Here is a 25728-nt window from a genome sequence, read left to right as displayed (position 1 = left end):
AATGGTCACATGAAAAGTTGTGGTTTTCCTGTCTCCTGAAGCATCTCCCCAAAAGCTGAACAAACTGGGATTTTTTTTTATGTACCCAGTTTTAGGAAAAACTGACCCAATAGCTTTCCCTGATTCTGAAAGGGCTTTTTTTACAAAGGGTCCAGGCTCGGACATAAATGACATTACATAACAAAGGACATTGGTGGAGACTTCATGGTGCATCCCAAGTTCAGTTAATTTAGTGTCGTGCCAAAGGCTGAAACATAGGAGACATAGGGATATCTCTGCCAATACAGATATTTATGGCAAGGTGCTCTCATCCTTGCTGAAATGGGACTTCTTAGGGAATGCAAAAAGGCATTAGATGTATTAGCTATTGGATTGGATTTTGGAATTAATTGGGTCACAGTGTAACCACCTCCTTGTGACTGGATGTACCTCCAGTTTATACCAGCGCAGCCTCACACAATAAGGGCTTCCTGTGATGATCACATGGTATTCTCTCATTATTAGAACAAAGCAAAACCATACACACAATTCTGGACATGTGCAGAGGTCCAGTTGAACCAACCTCCTCTGTAAGAAAGGACAGGCAGAAGCAGCAAAGTATGAGAAGTGGCTGGTTGAATCCGTAATTCAGCTGAACAGTCCACTTATCCTAATCAATGTTTATTCCACACTGCACAGCTAACCTATTCATCAGCATGAGGATAGGGAAGGGTGAAACTAATCCAAATGTCAAGCGGATGAGATCTCCTTAAACAGACAAATGCTGGTAAAATTTATGAGCAGAGAGCTCTGTTCTCAGTACTGGCATCAAAACACAAAGGGGAGTCTTGCCTACCATAGAATCTCTCCTTCCCATGCCCTGAATGCAAGCTTACTTTATTCTGCTGTCCAAGATGGAATGGAAGTGGCATGGAATAAGCCAGACCGGTAGTGGGAGTAGCCCTCTAAACAAATGGCTCTCATCCACCTCCTTGGTTCTGGGTGAGATGTTGGGGGCAGGGGAAGATGGCTGCTAGCAGCTGTAGACTGAAAGAATGCAACAGTGTGTGACAAAACAACACCAAAGTATGTGAGCAGTCCAGTTGTCAGTAAAGAGACGTTGAGAAGGGAAACTGTGAATTTTGTGGATTTACAAATGCAAGTATGGCAGGTAAGCACAACATCTCCACTACTCCAATAAAGGCTACCTCCCTGTCCCCAACCTCTGCACTGTGCTATTCAAATGATGTCACTCTTGCCAATTTGAGAACTGCTTCAACTCAAACAGGGCTAAGGCCTCTTCTGCATGCATATAGATACAGAGGCATGCCTAAGGGTTAGATAGGTTGGGCCGCCACCAAGGGCACAGACCCAGAGGGATGCAAAAATCACACTTCTCCACTCTGGCTCAGAGTGGTTAGGAGAACTCCACCCGCTTGGACACTCCCCGGGCCACTCCTCTGCTGTTCTGGGCAGCCAGGTGAGATACACAGACTCTTCCGGGCACCTTGGGAGAGGAATCTGGTCACAGGCATGGGTCCTGCAGGGCCCCCTCCACAGTTGACTGGTGGTGCTATTAGAAGTGTGAGTGAGGCACCCAGCAGGGCTCAGAGGGAAGAAAGAGGGAGAGAGCGGGCATGAGTTGCAGGAGGAGGAAAAAAGAAAGAAGCCAGAAGGGAAAGCGGTGAGCCAAGGGAGGCAGGCAAGCAGATGGACGGATTGACCAATGGAGAAGGAGGAGGAGGAGAGGTGGAGCAGACCAGACCTGATGCCAATGGCTGCAGAGGAAGTTATTGGCAGAGCATGAAAGGCAACAAGAATAAAGTTTTTTGAGTTTCTGGTACATGGTCTCTCCTGGCTTCAGAGGTACTGATACATTTTCTTGCCAAGGGGCAAAAATGGAGAGGGGGGAGCCTAGGTATGCCTCTGTACAGATAACAAGTATCATGCAACAGATAATGTGTAAATATCAGGAAACCAAGTGCTACCTGTCCTCATATGTGCATAAGGACCACGAGAAACAGTTATTTGCTATTAAAAAGACGTATTGGTGCATAAAGCATTCAGCCTGCAGCAGAAGTGAAATCCCAGTTCATCTATCCATTTGCAAATAACCTTGAGCAGGCCCAACTTGGTTTTCTCAACTGTAAACAGGAAAAATGAACTACTACCACTTCATAAGGCAACTTTGCACATGTGTGGAATAAATATGAAAGGTTATTTGTTTCAGGTTCAGTGCTAGGGTGGAACCTTAACATATTAACTCTGAGAAGCCAAAATTCTGGTGTGAGAGTAAGCTCCAAACATATTTAACTTCCACATAAAATATTTAGCACCATAGTGTAATTATTTGATCAATGAAGATTTTTTGGTATTATCTGTCTGATCCAAGAAATCAGATGCTCTGGAAACACAGGGATGGGTGGAAACACACACAACCACACACACACACACGAGAGAGAGAGAGAGAGAGAGAGAGAGAGAGAGAGAGAGAGAGAGAGAGAGAGCCTTCTCTCTGAGGCTCAGTTAAAACTTGCAAAAGAGCAAAATGCTCTGCCCTCTGCCTGCAGCAAAGGAGGAAAATGGCTGCAGGGCAAGTTAAAAGCTCCTGCCATACTGGGAAGCAAGAACAAAGTGAATCAGAAATTACTGAGGATGATGCAGTGCTGTTGGAAAAGGAAGCTTTTAAGAGAACAATCCCAGGACATGAAAGGGGGTTAAGAGAGCTGCTTTCTCCAGTACAGTAGAACAGAGACTTGGTCCTTGATTTAACTGTTTGAACAAAATCTATCACTTATGGAAGTGAGATGCTGAAGCTAAAGCCAGGTTTGATGCAATATTAAGCAACCACAAAATGGCTTGGAGAATGAATCCTATAGGTACATTAATTAATGCAAAATATTTGTTAGATTTGTGCACATGCACAAGTTGCTGGTAAATAATCCTATCCACATATCCAGCCTCAGCTCATGAGATAACCCAGATGCATGCTGTGTCACTTGGGCAGAATATTTTTTTTACATACCTGCGCACATGGGATGAGTTTCTGAAGCTTACTGGTAAAGCCAAAATGTCACAGTGGAACTAGCTCAAAGAAAACAGCTTGAAGGTTTTCTTGAAATTTAAATAAGCCCGTCAATACCCTTCTGAAATAGAAACTGTATTTTTTAGATACATAGCCAGAGTTATGAGTGGGATCCTGTTACATGTAAGTCACATTGGGTGTAGAGCCCTGCAGACAGCAGGACTGAACCCCAACTAGCTGAACCCCCCTCTTCCCACTCAATGGATTAACTCTGAGAGATGAGTGGTCCTGCCTACCTGTCAGTCATCTGATCAGCAAGAGTGACCCTGCCCACCAGCGAACATTGGCCCATGCAGTCGAGGGAAATAAAGATCTGTTCTGCCAGGCCAAAAGGAGTCCCAACCCCTCATTTACCACAAACATTTTAGCACTGGCACCTATCAAATTTGTTCTGTCTAGATCAGAAATGGGGAACCTTTCTGAGTCCAAAGGCTGCACTAACTCATGAGCAGCAATTCAGAGGCCACCTGCCAGTGACAGGTGGTGCCCAAAACAAAAGTGGGTGGAGCACCAGATCAGACTTTTACCCATGTACAACAAGCACCTTCCATGCTACACTTCCTTCCAGGTAAGTGAGAGAGTGAGAGAGATTCCATATGGGAACCAATGACTAAGAGGTGCAGCTTGAATTGTAAATATGACTCAGCTGTGCCAGCGGAATAGGATTCTATTATCAATACTTATCATCATCAATTTCTGATCCACTGCAGGGTTGCCATATGTCTGGAATTTCCAGGACATACCCGGAATACTACAGCCAGAAGCAGTGTCTGGGTGAAATGTCCAGGAAATTCCCGATGTACGGCAACCAATGTTGGCAGCGTCCAAAAGTTCAACAACTCTTTCGGCAAAACTACTTTGGCCCCCAAAAAGCGGTCTGGATTTTCACTTTTTGAAATATGGCAACCCTATCCACTGCATCGTTCATATTAAGCACAGTTTCCATTAAATTGGAGAACCTGTGGCCCTCCCATCAGACCCAGGCAACATGGCCAATGGCCAAGGATAATGGGACTTGTAGTCCAGCAACATCCAGAGAACCACCCTCTACTAAATACTTTCCACTGTGGAGCCATGTCCAACACTGCATGTTTTTGAGCCAAAATCTTTCTAGTACTTCCTCATTTTTGTGTGATTAGAGGGAAGAGCGATTACCCACAGCAATCTCCAGTCAAACTGGTTTCATGGCCTCTTGGCTTCTACAATCACAACAATAGAGATTGAAAGAAAAATCTGCCTTTTCTGCCAAGAGCTTTCTCCGTTGGCAACCTTCAGCTTCGAAGCACCATCCTTGCACCAAATGGGAATCTCACAATGTGTTTTACACATCTTAATGTGAGGAAGCATTCTGATGTGACAGCAATTCTATACACTATGTTCCAGCAGTTCACCTTGGACCAGTTTTTCAATTTATCCTTCTCAGCCTTTGCCTCTCTCCTCGTGAAATAAGATCAGCCTTATATTTGGGTAAGGTCAAAGGTGTAGAACATCTGACCAATATAAATTCTCCTGTGCTACACAGTAGAAGAGAACAGCATTTGGATATTATTCTTGCCCCTTTTAACTGGGAAGTGTCTTTAGCCACACTGGGTTCTAGCCTCCGTAGACCAGAGAATACCCTTCTGCTCTGGGTTGGTGGGTACAGTTGTTTTGCTTTGCTGTTCTGCACAGCTCCATTGCCTTCAGCTCCACTCTCTGTCTCCTTTGGGTTGTGCTGCCTTCCCCCAACCCTTGCCGATTCCAGGAAATACAGTATGTGCTACTGAGCCCTCAGGGTGTCAGCTTCTACTTAGCATTTAAGACAACTGTGTGAATCTGTACAAGTTAAAATGCTCAGTGAAGCAAGCGGAAGTCTGCATCTGTAAGAACATGCACTTTGGAGTCCTGTGTGCTTACCGCCATTTGCTTAGTACGTATGTCCCATTGATTTCTACAAACCTTAGATGCTAGTTTATGCTCTAATAATACAATTACAGTCAGCACCCCTTGTACTGCACAAAATAGGAAACTAGAGTGTGGATGACAGACTAAATTCCAGAGCCTTATAAGCCTAGTGTCTACTTTGAAGCAGCTCTGAATGTTGTTTGCTTGCACAGCCTCCTGATGCTTCCATTTCAAGGGAAACAGTTTGGTGTCCAATGAAGGCTGCTTTGAAAGACAGCATAAAAGGATAAATGATTGTACAATGGAGTAAGTCCCAGCCAGGACAACCGGTTTTGTTTGTTTTGCAGGGGGAAAAGATGGGGTGCTTTCAAAAGGGAGAAAGTGGCTTTATTTTCTTGAAAAAAACAATGACAGAGGATGCTTAGGTCTCAAAGAGAGACAATTCTCTTCCTTTTATGGGAATGAGATCAACATTTAGGAGCCAGAAACAACTGCTTCACACTGCTGGACAGTTCTCCCCAATTTGGATTTTATGCACTAGGTTCACTTGGCTTTGGTTTTTATTTGAAGTGCTAAAACAAAATTAGAGCAAAAAAATCTACATGTCATTGCAAACCTGCCAGAATGTTTTAGTCCACTTCTTATATGTTGTACACAACAGCTGCTCTTCTTCTAGATTAAAACCTGCCTATAAATATGGGCATGTTCACACATGAGCACCTCCAGGGGCAAGTGCCAAATATATCATCCCATAGCGGGGTGCTTCCATAGCGTCTGGGGATTCAAGGCCTTAGGTCAGGCTAGATACATGGACACCAGAGAGACAATGGAACAACACAACCAGAAGCTCCATCAAGGTATGTCAGAATAAATACACGCACAGAAAGCAGCCTGTCAGCCTCTCTTCCTGCTTCTATTTCCCACAGAGATCAAACAACAAAAGATTATGGCAGAATTCACCCTCTGTACTTCTGAGCCAGTTACTTAGCTTCCATTCACTGTTTATGTTTATAGGAACATTGCTTTGACAAATGGAAGAGGGATGCATTGAAAAGCATGGCCTGTGGAGAGATTTTCCTGTTGCTGCTTCTTTAGAAACAGCATGAAAAAATGTACTCCCTGAAGGAGGAACATCTCAGCACTAATGGTTCAGAACTCACCCACCATAACAAGGCTCCATCAGCCTTGCTGGCTGTGTTATTTTTATTTATTTATTTCATGAAATTTACACACCACTTGATTATCTAAAAACCACAAATCAGTTTACAAAAACAAAACAAAAAAACCAGAGAGGAACTTTTGTGGGCTTGTTTACAATGCTATCATAAATGTTTCCAAAAAGATCACAAAGAAACCAAAAGAAATCAAGGTCTGCCCTGAATCCCACTTCTCACAATGCAGCTGTCTGTCCTGAAGGCTCCAGTCTTGGCCAGGAGTTTTATCAGAGTAGTTTTCCCAAGCGCCAAGGCTTTAACAATAAGCAATGGCTAAATGCTCTGTACAATGACAGCTGTTTCTCAGTTTATCCTCAGCAAGGATGCTGCATTCATCCATCACTCCTGTCGAAAAATGAAACGTTATTTACTAGGTCTGGAGGATGCCTCCATAGCTATGCCCAGTAATCATGCTGGGGAGATTTAAAGCAGCATGGTATTTTATAATATAGGGTTGCAGGGATACATACTTCATGCACTATTCAAGTCACTGAGAGGGAACAAGATTGTATTAACAGCTGCCTCTCCTTACCAGACCACTCAGTAGTACCAATGTGGATTAGCTCTCTTAGAGGCCCCTTAAGTAATTTATTCTTCTTATGACCACAAATTCCTCCTCAAATTTCAGCCACACTAAGATAATGTGGTGGGAAGTTTTCTCAGATTTTATTAAGATAAGGCAACCGATTATGGACTGAACTGATATATCATCCCGTAAAATATGCATGATTTCACAGTTTTGAGATGAGCATACCCCCAGCTGTTTCATCTTTGTTCCAATGCAGGGGTAGACAACATGGTGCCCTCCAAATGTTGTGATCTACAGCTCCTATGATCCCTGCCCATTGGCCATGCTGGCCAGAGGTTAATGGGAGTTGTAGACCACAACATCTGGAGAGCACTATGGAAACTACCTGGTTCTGATGCATATCCCGGCTTTCAGTGCCAATTGGCACTCCCAGGGCAGCTTGTAGAAGCATTAAATGACACTGTACACAAACATCTAAAACATCAATAATAGTACAGTGGAGAACTTCATTCACACAGCTTCTTATAAGGCTCAGACGATTCCTTCCATTGCTGGTGTTACAATTCATGGCTCCCTTGAGCAGCAAAAACCCCATTGCTCTCAATAATAACAGAATCAGTTTGCCCGAGACTGGGTGGGAGGCAGTTTCTAGAATCCAGAGCAACAGAATTCAATCTCATACCACAATGCAGGATTGTTTACCACTTGAAATCCCACCTGCCAGGGAATAGAGCCCTTGCTGCCTAGCCAAATTAAGCACATATTCACAGATTTTCACAAGCTGATGTTAAAGCAAGTTGATTTTTCCAATATATTTGCCCATCTTTTGAATGGTTCACCATATGGTCGGAGTCATGTGCTGTTTTTCATCTTTTAATTTTTGTCTGATCCTGTCATTGTTATCACTTTTTTATATAAATTATAACACGGAGGAATAATAATAAACTTTACCAAAAATTCCAGATGCTCAGATTATACATAAAGTAGCATATCTGAATTCAGCCCATTTAAAAAAGACCTTTCCAGATTTAAGATGATGCACTGCAGTGATTTGGCCTTAGGCACTCAGTTATGGAGACTTCATAGAAGTTCACCTCTGCCAATCTCACAGAAGTGCTGATCTTCTGCTTTTTTCTTTTCTTTTTGAGAAACAAAAACTGTGGGGAAAGGGCAGAATACTGTATAAATGTAATAAAAACTGTCACTATTTGGATTACGTTGAGTCATTCACTAGAGCGATTCAACACGTGTAATCCACTGCAAGTCTCTCCTTACGAATTAGAATTATTATTTTGAGTAATCAGAGCTGTTTTCTCCTTTGCACCACCATGGTCCTAATCCCTCTTCTGCCGCTGCAGTTTGATTCTGTAGAAACTTAATTTGCAGGTTCTGGGAGATTGAAAAGCAAAACTACCTCATTTAAGCTCTGCAATGGGAGGATGTCCTTCAAAGAAAAACATTTCTCATTCTCTCTTGCTCTCTCTCGCAAGAGTTTCAAAGTAGCAGGGTGGGGGGGGAAGGGTGATAAACTCTGGGTTAAGAAACCATAAAACAGGTTGTTTTAGAACCTTTTATAAGCTCCATCAGAAACATAAGCTTCAGGCAAGAGCTGCCTGCCACAAGAATTTCTCAAGAGCCCTCCTTCTCTTTACAAGAATGACTGCAAACACTCCAACATGTTCCTACAATTACCTTTTCAAACTGTTCCTATGGCATGGTTGCGTACATCACCCAAGGACACGTAATGTTTACAAGCACCTTCCTTCTTACAGCAAATATCCGGAAGACTTGCCCCTCTGCACACGCTTCCAGTGAATACCTCGTATGCTAAAGACAGTTTGATATTTAGGCCATCGTTTTTCTTGATATTGTATTTAATGCTTGTTTTGAATAGAAAATGGATGTGTACAGGTCTGGATGAGCCAAGCAGTGAGTCCTCTGGTAAAATACATTTTGTCTTCCAATGCGTTCCTCCCAGTCACATACCAACAGACATGCACTACTCAGAGGTGTTACCCCACACATTGCATGCCTGCCAATACCACTGTGAAACAATAACAAGAGGCTTTCTGCTGTGGTGACACACTGTAGCAGATCCGATTGTAATTGCTGCCTGCATTTATGAGTTTAACTGAAAGGCCTAAGGAGTTCAATTCAAACAATATTAATTTTCAATCACTCCTTTTAGCTCTCAGGGGAGTCTGCATCGTGTCTATTTCATGGATGGATGCAGTTCCAGCTGCTAAAATTCATCATTCAGTGACCAGCTACAGCCGTTTATCCTCCTACGAGATCTGAAAGGCAAAGACCCACAAAGGAGCTGTCAAACCACATCAGACTTGGAAAGGGAACAGGCTCAACTCTCCATTGCTTCCAAAAACTCAAATGAAGAGAGCAGTCCTCTTGTCACAGTGGATGTCAAAAATAGCAGCAGCAACAACAACACCACCACCAACAACAACAACAACAGCTGGAAGCAACAAGCTTTGTCAGTATGAGAAGTCAGAAGTCAGAAATCGAAAGTACTATAGCCCTTTCAGGTAATAACTTGAAGAAAAATCATGAAAATCTGGAACAGTATTTTGTAATTTGTAGATATACTAATGTTCAATAAACGACTCCGCTGAAATATAACTTTTAAAAATACAAGTATAGATGTACATCCTACAACAGCATGAGGCCACTCTCCCTCACCATCAAGTCCTTAAAAGTTCATGATCTACTATTACCTCAGGAAATTTTTACCTGAATTCATCAAATGCCTCCCTGCATACTGACTATTTATTTTATTTTATAAAAATCTAAATGCTTCTGAGAACTGAGGTCACTTTAAAATGTCTGAATTCACAGTAGCAAAACATGGGTTTTGGTGGCCAAAGGAATTTCAGCAACACTGAAATTCAAGCTTGATGCAATTTATAATTCTTTATAAATCCCAACAAGTACATTGTGAAGTAATTAGCACAGAAAGCTACAGCGTGTGCTCCATAAAGCAAGAATTTGAGACTGGGCCTCCACACATCTAAAGCTAACACATCATCCACTGCACCAAACTTTTACAAATCAAACTGAACCTGAAACATGCAAATATTCAAATGCAAGGCCCTACATGAAACATTTAACCAATAGCAGTGTCCACCCCTGTTAGAAGTCAGTCCTTTAGAAAAGGGCTCTTTTCTCTTTGGACTGGCCATCAGAAACTAGTTAGTTAGTTAACAGATGTAAATATCAGCTAACATGGAGTAAGAAAATGGTATACAATCCAATATAAAAACACAACAAACTACTGAACAATAGTATTTGCCATGGTCAGTAATCTGTCACACTTCAGGGAATGTCCAAGTGAACAAAAAATATTTTGAGCACATGTTTAAAAGTTGGCATTGTAAATGCTTGCCTTTATAAAATAAGTTTTTGCCAGGGGGCAGGGAGTAAATGCTTGTCTGATACTAATCAGGAGAAAGTTCTACCAAGCAGGTGCTACAGTGCTATACACCCTGCTCCTAACAACTGTGAAGCAGACAGGAGGAGTAAGAGTCACCACCAAGAGTACATCTCCCAATGATCAGAGTGTTCAGGAAGGGACATAAGGAGCAAGACAGTCCTTAACTGGTCCAGAGTCTTTTAGGGCTTCAAAATAAAATAAAATAGCATTATCAATTCATACACCCGTGTCAACACGGGTGTAAAAAAAAGACACAAACGGCACCATTATGTTACATCAGTTCACTTCTTCCCCATTATATTTATGCCACTTCTAAAGTATGCTAACCCCAAGGCTAACTTCATTACTTGTTCTGCAGTGAGCTGATTTCAGGAACAGCTCTACTCTTTGCTTCTCTAAAGCTCAGCTATGAGGCATTCATATTTTTCGGTGTTGAACACTTCCAAAATCCTCAGCTCGTATGTGCAGATACTGAATTATCAGCTGCAATCCTACACACACTTACTTGAAAGTAAGCCTCACTCAGAAGACCTGCTTCTGAATATACGTACAGTACATAGAATTGTGTCAAAAGAAATGCAAAGAGCTGGCAGAGCAGGCAGTTTACAGAGTGAAGTGAGTGGCAGACCAAAGAACCAAAGCCAAATCTCCAAAGTGATGTGTTAATGCTTCATCAGTTATTCTTGACACTGCAAGTAACAAAATCCAGCTCTTTATGCAAATTGGCAACGTATGCAAATACCCTAATCAGGCTAGCTTACTGAAAATGTTGTCCAGGCCATAAAAATATGTTAGAACACTGAAAACTACAGTCTTCAGCTGGGGGAAATGAAGAGGAGAACCTCCTTCTTTTTATGGTTGCAGAGAAAAGCACACTCTCTAACCAGGGGAAACCTCAGCAAGATCTCAGTCTTTAGATTGGAGTGGAGAATCTGTGGCCTTCCAAATGTTGCTGAACTACAGCTCTCACTATCCGTGACCAATGGCCATGCTGACTGGAGCTGATGGGAGTAGGAATTCATCATAACCTATAGGGCCACAGGTCAATCATCCATGCTTTAGATGGTATGATCTATATGCAAGGATTTGATATTAAACCCTCCCTCCATACACGAGTGGTAGAATACCTTAAAGAGGAGGGAGGGGAGAAGAGGTTGACAGAAATCTACTAAAGTTATCAAGATGTCTCAGACAGCTATATGCATGATGGGGCATACAATCCCAGCAAACTAGCTTTATAAACTAGCAGAATCACACAGCAGCAGCAGCAGCAGCAGCAGCAACTACACATTTCTGCCATAACAAGGCATTTTAGATCAAACCAACTTGTTCTCAACAAAAACTAAGCTGCACCCAGGTTGGTATTTTGATTGTACAAATAATGCCTGTGTCAGGGAAGGTTTAGCTGTTTCTACATGTAAAAAAATATTTCCATAAACAGACTCGGTTACGCCTCTTCCATTTGGCATTAGGTAACATTTGCAAAATGTTAAACTCGCTAATCCAAATGCCACCTCTACAAGGTAAGGACTGTGGTCTTCTCAGTTTGGCTGCCAGATAGCCATAATGCAATTAGCGATGCTTTGTGGGAAAAGTCTCAGAGAAAAGCCTGCAGGCTGAGTGCCAATTCCTACTCATGGCTCCTGTGCCAGCTGCAAGACCCCCCACACTGCACCAGGGAGTCTGCAGAGAAGCTGAGGGGCCCTAGTTACACAAAGGAAGGAAGGTTGAAAATCAGGGAGTGGGTATGACTACACACCACTTAAAATGAGGGCTTGAAATTGCTAAACCTCTATACCAAACAGGCTGCTGAAGACCAGCCTCCCCAGGGTGTTTTTCATTACACACACACACACACACACACACACACAACTTAGATATACACATTTGTGTGAAATGTGTAGGTACGTTCTGCTGTTCCCAGAAAGCTCTGGTGCAGTTTACAGCAAAATGACCATTTCCCATTTGAATTATTGGGATAAGGTGGACACTTTGGTGGAAGAGGGTACTTCATTCCAATTGCCCATCAAGGTAGGCCAGTCATGCAAGAGAACCTTCACATTTTGGCTCCCAAGACTCCCAACAGCCAAATCTTATGAACTTTATGAAGAATTAAAAAACAGAGAAAGGCAAAGGTAAAAACAGAACAGTACTTTAAAAGGAAAGGAAAGTCTGTCCTATTGTAGCTACTTCCAAACAGGCCTCTCATCTAACATAGCAGCATAGATGGTAAGGTTGAGGGACTAAGAACTGTTTGGCATTAGCCATCTTTTTAAACGGTTCTGGCCTAGGTGGACATTGACTGACTGATGGCTGCGGCTAACCAATCAAAAGTCAGCCACACTACTTTTGGCAGTTTGGAGATGGGCTATTGCAGCATTAACTAGCTGCCTGCCAGACAGAACCCATTCTTTACTTTGTATATTCAAAGGGAGATGTGACTTCTTTGGGGGGAATGGAGAATAAGATCTTAAATGAGACCTTTGTCATAGGCCATAATTGAGGTGCAATGAATTATTTGTAGCTTAATTTTTTTAATCATATTTCAATTGTAGCAACTTCTAGTCAAAGATGTTAATCAACAGTAACCTTACTATCAATAATCTACAGTCTCATGAGTCAGACAATGGGTAGAAGTGAATCAATGGCATATACTGAGCACCTCGTTCAGTAGGTCTTGCTCCTCTGACACAAACAGAGGAAATACAGTGAAGCAAGGCTGCTTGGGAGAGTAGTCTGCTTTAATATGCTAAGCTATTTATTTAATTTGTCTAACAGACTGAATTAAATAAAAACAATGAACTTAAAAGCCATTAATCAGCTAACACCCTCCCACATGAAATATGTTAACAGGCTTTCAGAGCTGCATTTATCCAAGTACTGGCACGGAATGCCTTGCTGTTCCATTGATAAGTATTTCCTTTAGACAGCACTTCATTCCACAGAAATTCCAAATGCAATCTGGACACTACGGATAGTAGAACACAGTTCATATTTTAGTTGTCCCAATCTATCACAGCAGGTAGCAGTGTGGTAAGAAGGCCCATTCTAATACCTTGACCATTATTGAGGGCACCCCTAAGCAAAATATTAACATAGTCACACTACTCCACCCCCATGCTGGCCACTGAACTCCTAGAGCTGGTGGTTCAATCCGGAGCCGCAACAGAGTTCCCACCTCCTCTATGAGCTGAGCAAATCAGCCCCACCACTAATACCCCTAGTTGATACTCATCAAATCTTCTGTACCATTCTGCAAATCTTGTCAGGGCTAGGCGAGAAACTAGCAGCTCAAGCCTAATAATAAAGAGCCAGAGAACAAGCCAAGAGTCAAGATCAAAGGAAACACATAAGCACAACAGAACTCGGGTTGTCTTGTTATTTAAGCTAAGTGCCACTGAGACAGGAAGCCCTTGAAAAACTGCACTCATGCAGCTCACCATCTGGAGCAGTGGTCAGCAACTCCTAACAATACAGAACCCAGTGTTCATTGGATTCTGTTTCCATAGATTATTTGTGGCCTGGTGCTTCCTTCCTTCCACAGAGCTTCAAGCCTTCATTTGCTTCTCCTCTTGTTCCTAAGCAGCAGAAGCACAAGTTTCCGAGCAGTACTAGGATGGATGGATCCCTGTCATCTCCTGGAGTACAATAACTATCCTAAACAGCCACTTGATGGTTGACCAACATTGTGACTACCATTGCCGCATGTAGTTACAATAATGACAAAGAATAGCCAATAGCCAGGAACGTGTTAGAGACACCATTACAACTTTAAGAGTCAATTGCTCATCTCTGATGAAGAATGATAACTGTAAATTGTTTAATATGTAAGGCACAGAACTTACCACACCAGTGGGCTGAAAGTGGAGGGTGGAAGGAAGGAAACCATGAGAAATGGATGCTTAATGTTACATTTCCTGTATCACCAACTGTATCATTGGGAAGCGTTTCATTGGGAATGCTTCAAATATCTTTTTAAATCCCCCCCCATTATTTTATTAGAAAATTTAACAGGAAAAAGGACTCATTGTTTCCTTAAGTGCCACATCCTCTGATAAGGGTCAAAGGAGCCCTAACAGCTCAGAGGAGGGATAGGGCAACAATTTTTAAAAAATCTTAAGTGTAGCAATCCTAGATTAATAACATGCTGTTTTGGGGGGAAGAGGCTGTTAATCATCCAGAGCAGCTCCTTAGAGAGGCATCCAATTCTAACTAAAAGCCATTAGAAAATCGGGAACTCACTAGCAGGATTGCCTGATGGTTCACTGCACTAAATCCATGTTTTTAAATATTCAGATCTCTTCTAGTTTGAACTTCCAACCGTTTGGACCCTGTCATATGTTTAACTATGTCTTCCCAGACTAATAGCTAACTGAATTGTTATAATTTACCCATGGATCTTACGTCAAAACCTTTAAAAAATGTTTTATGGGTAGCCAGCCAACAACTGAAAAGCAGCAATTTCTGCAAACCAGCACTCTCTGAGCTGACAAATTTAATAGTTCAAATCAAGCTACATATTATAGTGCGCGCTCTCTCTCTCTCACACACACACACATTTAGAATCTGAAATCTTAAGAATAACATTTTGCATTCACTGTTTCTACAAACCAGCACAGATGCGCAGAGACGCATATAAGTGCAGAGGAAATAGTCTGCTGAACACTAAAAAAGTAGACACCTGAGTGGTCATGGAATAGGTGGAACTCTGTTCTTTCGCTTTTCCTTACCCTTCTCAAGGGACCTTAGATATGATCTTCAGTTCCTCCACTATTTTAAGCCCTTGCCAAGAATTTCAAAGCCCAAACATTACCATCCCAACACAACCCGGCTGCCCATCTCTGGCAACAGCATGAAAATGTTTCCAATATCTTGGCATCATTTAAGCTCTAGGACACTGCATGCCAGTACCATCTTGGAGGTGCTAAAGGAGGGGAAGAACGCTAAAGATAATGAGGACTACAAGAACCGTAGACAAATGATCCAAAAATATGCAGTCCATAAACTACGGTAAGTCTCTTATTCTTATTCAGCACCTATAGGCAGATCTTCCTGATCAGGCTTCTGTGAGAGTTCACAGAAATCGTAATAAATTACATAACGTTTTTATTCCAAGCACATGAATTTGTGCTTCCCTTAAATCTGATTCACACACCCCTTCCCATTAAGGAGGGAGCACAGATTATACAAAGCCTTAGCTTTACTAAGCAACTCTGGTGGTGGGATTGATGAATACCACTGTAGAACTGATAAGCTACCCAAGACAGGGGATTTGAGCACAAGGTAACAAAGGCAAACAGAAGGAAATTCTTGACCCCCTTCTCCTGCACTCTCAGAAACGCTTGTGATCATGTGTTCGTAGTGCCTCAGGGTCCCCGGGAAACTGGAGCAGAGGAGATTGCTCCAAGATGCTGATGTAACCAGACATGCATGTTGAGGCGAAAGACAGCAGTGCTGACAGCACCAATCTGGCATATAATAATCAGTGGCAGCTCCCACACGGCTTTCAAAACAGGTTTTCCCTCTCTCCCTCTTCCATAATAGGAAGGCAAGGAAAGAAAGGTGGGACGAAAGGGCAGGAGCCCGGCGGAAGCCTCTCAAAAGTGATTATTTCCTTTGTTGTTCCAAGCATACCACAAAGCGAAAATTGCCTGTATGCCACTGTCATCATTATGACACCAAGCTGTGCTCTTTCTACATCAGGTAGCCAAGATGGTTCCCTGCAGATGTTGTTGGACTACAGCTCCCATCATCCCTAACCACAGTCTGTGCTGGCTGAAATTTGATGGAGTTGTAATCCAACAAAATCAAGAGGGCACCACTTTGGCATCCCTTGTTCTACACAGTATCAGCAGTCTTGTCATGGTTTTAATTCCACCTGATGTTAACCACCCATGGCATGTACATCTACCTATATTTGCCTTTCATCTTCAGCCTTCTAGCCAATCATAAAGTAACAGACTAAAGCACAACACAAAGTCATTTCCAATCTCCTCTAAATTTGCATTGAAGGACTGAACAGTTGTAAAACCATGGAGGTCTGGAGAGAGAGGCATCCAGTGCCAGTTCCAGGTTTTGCAGGGTCCTTGGGAAAGAGGCCTTCAGTAAGACTCCTCCCTGAGTGGACCTTTCTCTTCAGCACTACAAGTGTCCTCTTCCCTGGGGATCAATTTGCACCACTACCCAGGAGATGGAAAGGCAAATGCAACCTACTGCTCCTTCCCCTTGATCCTGTCATTCTTCATACATAGAGGACAGGTCAATCAGTACGGTATCAAAGAGGAAATGGAGCAAGACCATAGGACAGTAGTGGACCTCATGCTGCGATGCGGGTTTTGGCAGGTGCCCAATGATGCCAACTTCTGATTCTAACACTGCAGGCAACTCTAGCAGCAAATCACAATTTTGTCACCTGAATGTGAGATGAGACATCTCAAATCTGATACAAAAAGTAAGAGAGAGAGAGCTGTATTATTGCAATATTTGGAAGCAGCTTTTTTAAAAATAAAAATAAAAATCATCAAATGGAAAATAAAAAAGGGAGAGGTTATGCCCTGATTATTACAACAAACAACTTTTTCAAATGAACTTGAAAGAAGTTTATATAACAGAGCATTCCTTCCTCCTCTCCATCTCTCTTGTAAAGGGTTACATCATCTTCTGCAAGTCTTTAAAGCCAATAGCTTAGCTTCCTACAATCTTCATTTTGTGACAGCACAACTGACAGAAAACGTGCAAAACTACAAAGCCCTCATCACTTGAGTATTAAATCATACGTAAGGCAAATATCTCCAAGAACCTCCACCAGCAATTCCCAGTCTGCAACATTCAGAAAGCTGTCAAAGAATCAAGAACCGATCAATAAATTCCCTTTATATGCCCACAACAGGTTTTCTCTGCCTTTTCCCAATTGTGTTTGGTTATGGACTAGATAAGCACTGGCCCTGTCAACTCCTAAATGGCCAACTTTCATCCCATTCCCATATAAGAGGAGACTACATAAGGATACGAGACAGCAGACTGCAAAATCTTTGCCACAGATTCTTTTGTATGTCACGGGCATCCACCCCTAACTTTAAGCAATTTTTCCTGCACATTACAGGCTGCATCAGTGCAGTAGAGGGATCTTTCACAGCAATATTTGAAGGCCTGTTTACGGAGAAAGTCTCTGCTAACTTGCTTCACGCTAAGATTTGTTTACTAGATCAAGAGGCTCTGGATTAACAAGGGGCCCCCGCCTCCACTTTCAGTATAACTGGCCATGAAAACAATTTCAAAGAAAAACATTTTGAATAGGTAAAACTATGTGGGCTTTACCATTCATAGCAAGTATAGGTTACCCAAAACAGTCGGTGTAATTGCCTTCTTGTGCAAATATACACCAGAGGAGGTTGTCAATACATACATTAGTAACTGTGGAAAGCTGAAATCATGTAAATAAGTGCTCAAAATTCAAACATTGAGATAACAAAGGGAGAGAGAATGGGATTTGCATACCAAGATGTATGCAGCTAAGAAGCATCACCATCTAGGCACATAGATCTTTCTTCTTCATAAACATTGCAAACTTGCCCAGCTAAGTGGTTCATGATAAATAAGGCAAACCTGGAGAGCTTCTTTACCGTTATAGACAATTGTCATTCGGGGTGTGGCATCCAAATCTACAGCAGAGCGTCTGGAGGGATATCCCATTGTAGCAACCACAAAGAGAGCCATCTGATAAAGGTGTACATTCCTTCTCATTCTTCCTGGTTGACAAAGGCTGCTGCCCACTGGGCAACACAGCCCTTTTCTACAAGAAAACCTTGAGATAGTTGGAGAACCTTCCTGCTGAGTGTCACTGGAGACCACAGAGGGATTTCTGAAATGCAAAATAAAAGCTTTTAAAAAACAATAATTGTAATAATCAATTACTTCTTAATAGTGTAAAAGAATTCATAGCTCATAAAATTTATCCCCAAGATTTACCACTAACTCAAGCCTTCTTCATGTGTTGCTCACTTGTAAATGGAAAGTGTGGCAAAAAGGTCTGCAAAGCCCTCAAAATCACATTGCTCCTCCTGCTTCCACAGTCTCTGGTGCTATGCTGAGCATATGGATCTGCCATTTACCAAGCTAGTATATATATTGTGTATGCTTTTTCCTTTAGATGCTATTGTTGTTACATTAAAAAAAAAACTTCAACTATCCAAAACGATAAAGACAAACCAAGCGTGTAGTTGTATCAGAATCTGCTTAACCACAACAGTCTAGGTTCTCTGGTTTTGGCTTTTAAGCATTCCCAGAACTTGAAATACACAAAATAAGGCTGGTTGCTTTTGCTTGGTGACCCACCATCTCTCAAGTTTGGTTTCTACTGCCCACCATTACTGCATGTTGACTTGTGCCCGAAGCCTCCCACTAAACTCTATATCGCCTCTTCATCCTTCCACTCCTTTTTAGCACTACCATTCCCAATCCTGCACCTTTAATATTCGCCAGAGAACTCTGTTGTACTCTTTTTTTTAAGTCTATATTTCAGATTTCCCTTCTGCTTCATTTCAGGCAATCAACCGCCAATTGCCAGCTAATGTGTCGCATATGGGAAATTGTCTTGGGCCTCTGCATAGTCATTCACGTCAGAGTCGTGACAAGACCCTTTAAAAGGCAAAGACTGTTTTCCCTTCCCAAGCTTCGAAAGTTGCTCTCATTAAATCCCAGGGCTACTAACAACTGGCTAAACATTCACACAACTGGATTCTCCAGGGATGCGTTCACACTCTGGACATTGCTCTGCTACAGCAGGCGCAGCATTGCTACTTAGGTTAGCAATTCCTTCTGCATCATTAAATACCATGTATTAAACATTTGGGCCGAAATGTTTCGTGGAGAGAACAAGATGCTATTTGTGATTTATTCTCCATCTTCCTACATTTTATGCAAGGCACTAAAACTCCTAAACACAACAAGCAAAGTGCTTAAATGAGGATATTTTGCATTTTTATGCCTTGCAACATCAGTGGTTTAATTCAAACTCACATAAGTAACCATTGTTTATTTCATTGAAGATCAATTTCAGGGCATGGCTTGATCGGCAAACCCCTGTTAAAAATTACCATGTAGCTCAATATTCTATACTAGTTACTAATCCTCTTTTAATAATTGGCATTTTTAGTACATAATTAGAACTGATATAGCAAAGCTCTTGGCATACCATATTTTTTGCCCTATAGGACGCACTGGCCCATAGGATGCACCTAGTTTTTTTGGGGGGGAAATAAAGGGGAAAAAATTATTTCCACCCCAGGCGCGGGGCTGGGACGGGGGAAGCCCGAGCTTCCCCCGACCCCAGCCCCCACAACAGGCTGCTATCCGCTAGCCATGGGAGAGCCACGCAACTTCGCGGGGCTCTCTCACAGCTAGCGGAGCGCTGCGCGAAGCCCAAAGCTTGGGGCGTGCTGAGTTCAGCGCGCCCCAAGCTTCTGGGTGCAGGCAAGCTCTCCGCTAGCCGTGGGAGAGCTGCATCTCCCACGGCTAGCGGATAGCTTCCTGAAGCCTGGAGAGCGAGAGGGGTCGGTGCGCAATGACGCCTCTCGCTCTCCAGGCTTCAGCGAAAGCCTGCATTCGCCCCATAAGATGCACACACATTTCCCCTTCATTTTGGGAGGGGAAAAAGTGCATCCTATAGGGCGAAAAATACGGTACATTATCTCAATAAGCTTTACAATCACTTTGTAAGGTAGGTTGATATTATCCTTTGAGACAGGCTTCAATCCTCTACACACTTAACCTTGGAGGAGAGGACTGCACTCAGAGAGAGCTTATGGCAAGTTTTGGATTCTCCATCTGAACTATTACGGTATGTCATAGTAGGTGTGGAGACTGGCGATCGTTCCATGGCGTAATTCAGCTTAGGCTGCAAAAGAATTCTAAAGCTGTGTTGTACAATGGCTAGAGAGTGTTAGGTTTGAATGCAGGGCTCCCAATATCAAATTTCCACTAGCTGTCAACCTCACTAGTTGGGCTTTGGACATGTAACAAGGTTGCTTTGGGTGCAAATAATAGTTCTGAGTTCAGAGGAAAGGCAAGATATAAATATAACAAATACATTTCCACTTGCCCTTCACATATATACAATAACACAGCTTCTTCCTCTCAGAAAGAAGTTCAAATAGTTCAAAAATATAAATTAAAAATTAGCTCCAATCTCAGCATGTACAGTACAATATACTGGATCTACAGTAGTCACTTCTGCAATAAGCTATAGCCTGATCACCGCAGGTACTGACTAACCGGGCTTAAGTAGGAAACAGCAAAGATTTGCTAAATTAATGTTCCCAGACCCATGCTGGAAACCCTACCTGCATAGAGGGTGCCTCCTGCCGCCACATTAAGACTGAGCAGATCATGAATCATCATAAATGGGATGTTGCTAGCTTCATGAGTTCCTGCGGGTTCTGAACACCTGATTAGAACTATGGCAAGAAACCATATGCATCCCAACCCACGGTATGTTTACCTGAGGGAGGATTGCAATTAAGATCCATACCCAGAAGAATGAGGATGTGATACTTTTGTTTCAAGAACATGACTTCCAATTTAGACAATCCTGGAACAACTAATCAGGTAATTGATATTTATATGCCACTGAAGACCAAAAGGTTGAAGCATGCCTGAGAACTGGAATAGTTATTCCCCGTGTTTACTTCTTCTTTGTCTTCCAACAATTAAAAAAAAAAAGCATTCAAAAGATTTTGGAATTTTAAATATTTTACTTTTGTTTTTAAACATTTAATTATGCACAAAAAATAGCAAGCAAGATTTTAACATGCTGTTTCAGAATACTACATTATTTCTCAAATCAACAAACACATTTTAACCCCATAAGACTTTTGCAGTGGAGGAAAACCATCTATACTATCCACATTATCAATATGGCCAACACAATTCTGCTTTCTTTCCATGCAAGCACATTGGAGGCACTATCAAACGCGATACCTGCAACATTCAAACACCAAATGTGTACATCCACTAATGAAATCTGACCTCTCCAAGGCTAAATGTTGATTCTGTATATAAGAGACAGAAAATTTCCTTACGGAATGTGGCAATAATCCAGAACCATCCTCATGTGATATTTGCAGAGCGTGCCAATACCCCAATATCAGCATGATGTCAGCTAACATAATCAACACATAGGCACGCAAGCACATCATCTCAGGCACACAATCACTAGAATAAATCACACGCAAGAGTGTTTCTCGACAGCAGTTGTTCAGAGACATATGCTGTATTAATTAAAATGTGTTACAGCAATGTGTTGAAGAACAAGGCAAGCTGTGGAGTAGTCAGCAAATGCCTCCTTTTACTGGTTAAAAAGAAAGTCACAAGTTTAGTAGGTGAACACTCTTGCTAAAAGAGAAAGTGCAAGACAAGGATGTGTTCTGTTCAGTTCATTTCCTTTGTTATCAGTACTCTCAATTCATGTTCATATATCTGTGCCAAAATAATTTAAAGTTCTGCATGCAAAAAATACAGAACTTTTCAATAAATGTTGCTTGCAGTGTTTTGATGATCTGGATCAGAGGGACTCGTGATGGTGATATGGATTTTTCTACCTTGCAGCTTATGGTTGGATTACAGGGACTCTGAGTCCCTTCCAATGCTATAAATCTGTTTTTTCAGATAGAAAGAAACCTCAAATTTCTCACCTATCCTTTCCTCACCAAGTAGCTACAGTGCTAGGACACCAGAAAGATAGACAAAGGCTTCTCTAAAAGTAGTATGTACCGTATTTTTCAGTGTATAACATGCCCCCATGTATAAGACGACCCCTATTTTTTTGGACTGCAACAAAAAAAAATGGGGGTGGGGGAAATGGCCAAAAGTTGTTGAGCTTTTTGGGGGGGTGTTCACAGGGAGGTGTTGTCGTTTTCAAAAGTCTGGGGTGGCATTCTCACATGCAGTTCACTTCCAGGTGTCTGAAAAGGTACCATTTACTACACCAGCTCACAAATCTCCCACTTCTACCCTAGACATTTTTAGGAGGAAGCCGAACAGATTTCCACTGGGAAGAAATCTTCAACACCCATAAGTGAAAAGGGCTACATTGAAAAATGAGTTTCCATAAAAGAAAGAGTTTCCATAAGTTTTTGCAAACTTCCCTTTACCACATACAAAGATTTTCCATTTGGACCTACACACTGTGGAAAGCCTCTAGTATGGAGGGCAGACATGCTAGCTATAATCACACAATGAGCAGTGAACATAATAGCATTGTAGCTATCAGCTGTGTTCAGTACTCCTGTTCAGCAGAGTTACATTATCATATCCACAGGAAATATGGAGCTTCTACAGAAAGAGGAGTATGCTTCATATCCAGGAATACATGCAGCCTCTTAACAGAGGACCTCAATGTGCTTCTTTATGCAGGTGAATTGGAATGGAGTCGGATGGAGATAGAAGCAGAGACACTTTGATATGCATAACTGCACAGTCTGTGCCAGGGTTTAAATTTCATCAGAAATGGTAATGTTAGGCCAGAATATCCCACTGAACCCATATGGAGGTGGGGTGTAATACTAACTGTGCCGGTTGTGCCATGGAATTAAATGACACATGGAACAAAGTGGAGTTTTTCCAACAATAAAGCATTTATAATTCACAAGCTGAAAGGTGAGAAATTATGAATAGCTGAGAACTGGAAGAATGTGCAAGTTTTACGATTACATAATAGGCTTGCAAATACTATGACATAGCTGTTTTGCAGAATCTAATAAATCTTATGCATACAGGCAAGGAACCTCACAAGAAAAGCAGATTGCCTTTTTACTATTGGGCTTGTTTCAAATGTTTGCATACATCCATAAGCAAGACTTGGGAACTGTATCATTGCTTTAAAACAAGAAGCACATGACTATCAATAGCTTGTAAGACTGAGGAATTTAAGGAGCTAGATAAAATCTGCCATGGATGTCAGCCCGAGTCCTGTGCTGAGTCAGAAGAAGAGGACTTATTTATTTTGTAAAATGTGTAGACCACTTGATTGTAGAAACTGGTTTACAAAAAAGAGAAAATAATAAAATTATCACTAAAAAAAACACAACCATAATTTAAAACATACAGAAAGTTAAAACCACACTAGAATAGACTATGAAAACTCAAATGAAAACTCACACAAACTTTCTAAACATCTGGATTGTTGTTTAGTCGTTTAGTCGTGTCCGACTCTTCGTGACCCTGTGGACCAGAGCATGCCAGGCACTCCTGTCTTCCACTGCCTCCCGCAGTTTGGTCAAACTCATCTGGGTAGGCTTGACTAAATAAGAAGGTCTTCAGCAGGTGCCAACAGGAATACAGTGAAGGCACTCAATATCAATAGGCAGGGAGTTCCAAAGTGTTGGAACTGCCACAATAAATGATCAAGTTCTTACAGATGCAGGACGGGTATTAAGTGGCACCAACTGAAGCTGTTGAGTAGACACGTATAGGGTAAGGCAATCTCACAGGTAAAGTGGTCCCAGGTTGTTAGGAGCATTATATACTAATGGTCGCAGATCAGAAACCAGTGCAGACCTCTGAGCATAGGCATTATATGCTGAGAAGGCCTCACTCCTGTGAGCAACTCGCTGCAGCATTCTGCACTAACTGCAGCTTCAGGGAAACCCCACATAGAGCACATTGCAGTAATCCAATCTTGAAGTAACCAGTGCATGAACTACTGTGGCCAAGCTCTCCCAGTCTAGCAACGGCTGTAGGTGTCAAACCGGTCACAGTTGGTAAAAAGCACATCCAGCCATTGAGGCTACCTGAGCCTTCGGTGACAGAGCTGGGTCCAGAAGCAACCCCAAACTGCCAACCTGATCCTTCAGGGGGAGTGCATCCCCATTCAGGGTAGGCAATTGGCCAGTTTCTCAGACACGGGAGACACTTACCCAAAGTGCCTCTGCCTTGCCAGGATTCAGACTCAGCTTGTTCTCCCTTATCCATCTCACCACTGTGCCCAGGCAGTGGCCCAGGGACTGCACAGCCTCTTCTGATTCAGATGTTATGGAGAAGTAGCAATGAGCGTCATCAGCATACAGATAGCACCTCACCCCAAATCAACTAATGATCGCACCCAGTGGTTTCATGTAAATAACACTGGCAATAAGAAAAGAATAGAACCAGGCTCTGGATTCTGAACCAGAGGCTAATGGGAAAGAGCATGCAGAACCCAAGTAAGGAGCTTAGCAGGCACTTCTCCCTGAGCCCAATTCACCTGAAGAACCAAATACCTCCTGCTCTACACATGCCTGCCCATTGGCACAAGTATGCCAGGCAAGAAAGACCATCTGCGGCAAGCCATTTAAGAATTCACACTCTTCAGACAGAGCAGAATTTTGAAGAAGCAGGCTAATTGGAGGCACCTGTAAGGTCTCAGTTCTCCAGACTTTGCCAAAAGCTATTTGATTGGAGCTTACCATGGTGCTGCCTTGTATCATGGATACCCGGTACAAATGGATCAGGGAGTGCAAAGTTTGCCCATTTAGAGAAACCATAGGTCAATGGTAGAGCACTTGCTTTGCATGCAGAAGGTTCCATGTTCAGTTGCCAGCATCTCCAAGGAGGGCTGGAAGAGAATCTGTTTGGAATATTGGAGAGCAGCTGCCAGTTGGTATAGACAATAAGGAGCTGGATGAACCAGTAACCCGATTCATTATAAGGCAGCTTTCTATGCTTCTTTGTTCTTATTATGAGTCATTTTGCTCATTGTGTTGTTTGCATTTGTGGCGTAAGAAAATAAAACAATAGGGTGAAAAACATGTCAGAGACAGGACCGTCATCCAGTAAATAATTGACATGAAAAACAAAATTTGAATTAATCCCCAATACAATTTTTCCTCCTTTCCAGTGGAGCCCATGGGAATACTGGATTTATAGCCACCCCGAATCATAGCTCTGGCCATCTTATCTTTTACTACTTTCCATTTTTGTTCCAAAGTTTACTGAGGATGGAGCCAAAGTTCACTTCTCTCCCTTTCTACCCACTTCCTAAAACCCCCCATTTGAGAGACTCATTGGCCTTTTGCTAAGTAAAATTCCCCTAAGCTCAGGGGCACAATGTCGACTCATAATTGGCTTTTCACAAGCCATTTCTTATACTACCTTTTGAGGACTAATCACCATCCTGGCACCAGCACTACGTGGTGCTGATGCATCTGCACCTGGAGTGCCACCACGAACGTTGGTATCCCTTTTAAAAAGAAATAAAGTTAATGCACCAGTGCTGTGAAGAGAACCACCAGATGAGGCAGCTACTGCCATCTTCATTATCCTCAGCACCTTATCCCATCACAGGTAGGGCCCAGGGCCATGAGAGATAATGAAGGTGCAGCAACTGGCTTCAACAGCCTCGCCCAGCCCTTTTCTTCACAGCACTGTCCCTGGTGCTGCCTGTCTGCCAACACCTGTCCCTTCCAGGGGCTGCCAGAAGGCACCTTGCCTAGGATTCTCTCAAACATGGCAGCTGCCCCAACTGGCTGGTCTACATCACCAGTGGCATGGAGACATTCTGACTTGCCCAACAGTTAATGCTTTTCCAATTAAATGGTGGGACTGAAGTCCCTCAGGG

The 25728-nt window shown here is 42.4% G+C and overlaps 1 protein-coding gene across 1 annotated transcript in view; it reads right to left on the bottom strand.

Annotated features, from left to right (window-relative positions):
- Positions 1–25728, bottom strand: part of SEMA4G (semaphorin 4G) — a 96829-nt gene that overhangs the window by 34138 nt on the left and 36963 nt on the right. Inside the window, exon 4 of the mRNA XM_081863964.1 lies at positions 17759–17997. Coding sequence (XP_081720090.1) covers positions 17759–17879 — 121 coding nt within the window. The 5' untranslated portion in view covers positions 17880–17997. The remainder of the gene's footprint in view (positions 1–17758; positions 17998–25728) is intronic.

This window comes from Podarcis erhardii, assembly GCF_964252035.2.
Source record: "Podarcis erhardii genome assembly, chromosome: 5".
In the NCBI taxonomy this organism is placed as follows: Eukaryota; Metazoa; Chordata; class Lepidosauria; order Squamata; family Lacertidae; genus Podarcis; species Podarcis erhardii.
The sequence above is the reverse complement of the archived record's forward strand: the minus strand, read 5'-3'. Positions and strand labels throughout refer to the sequence as shown.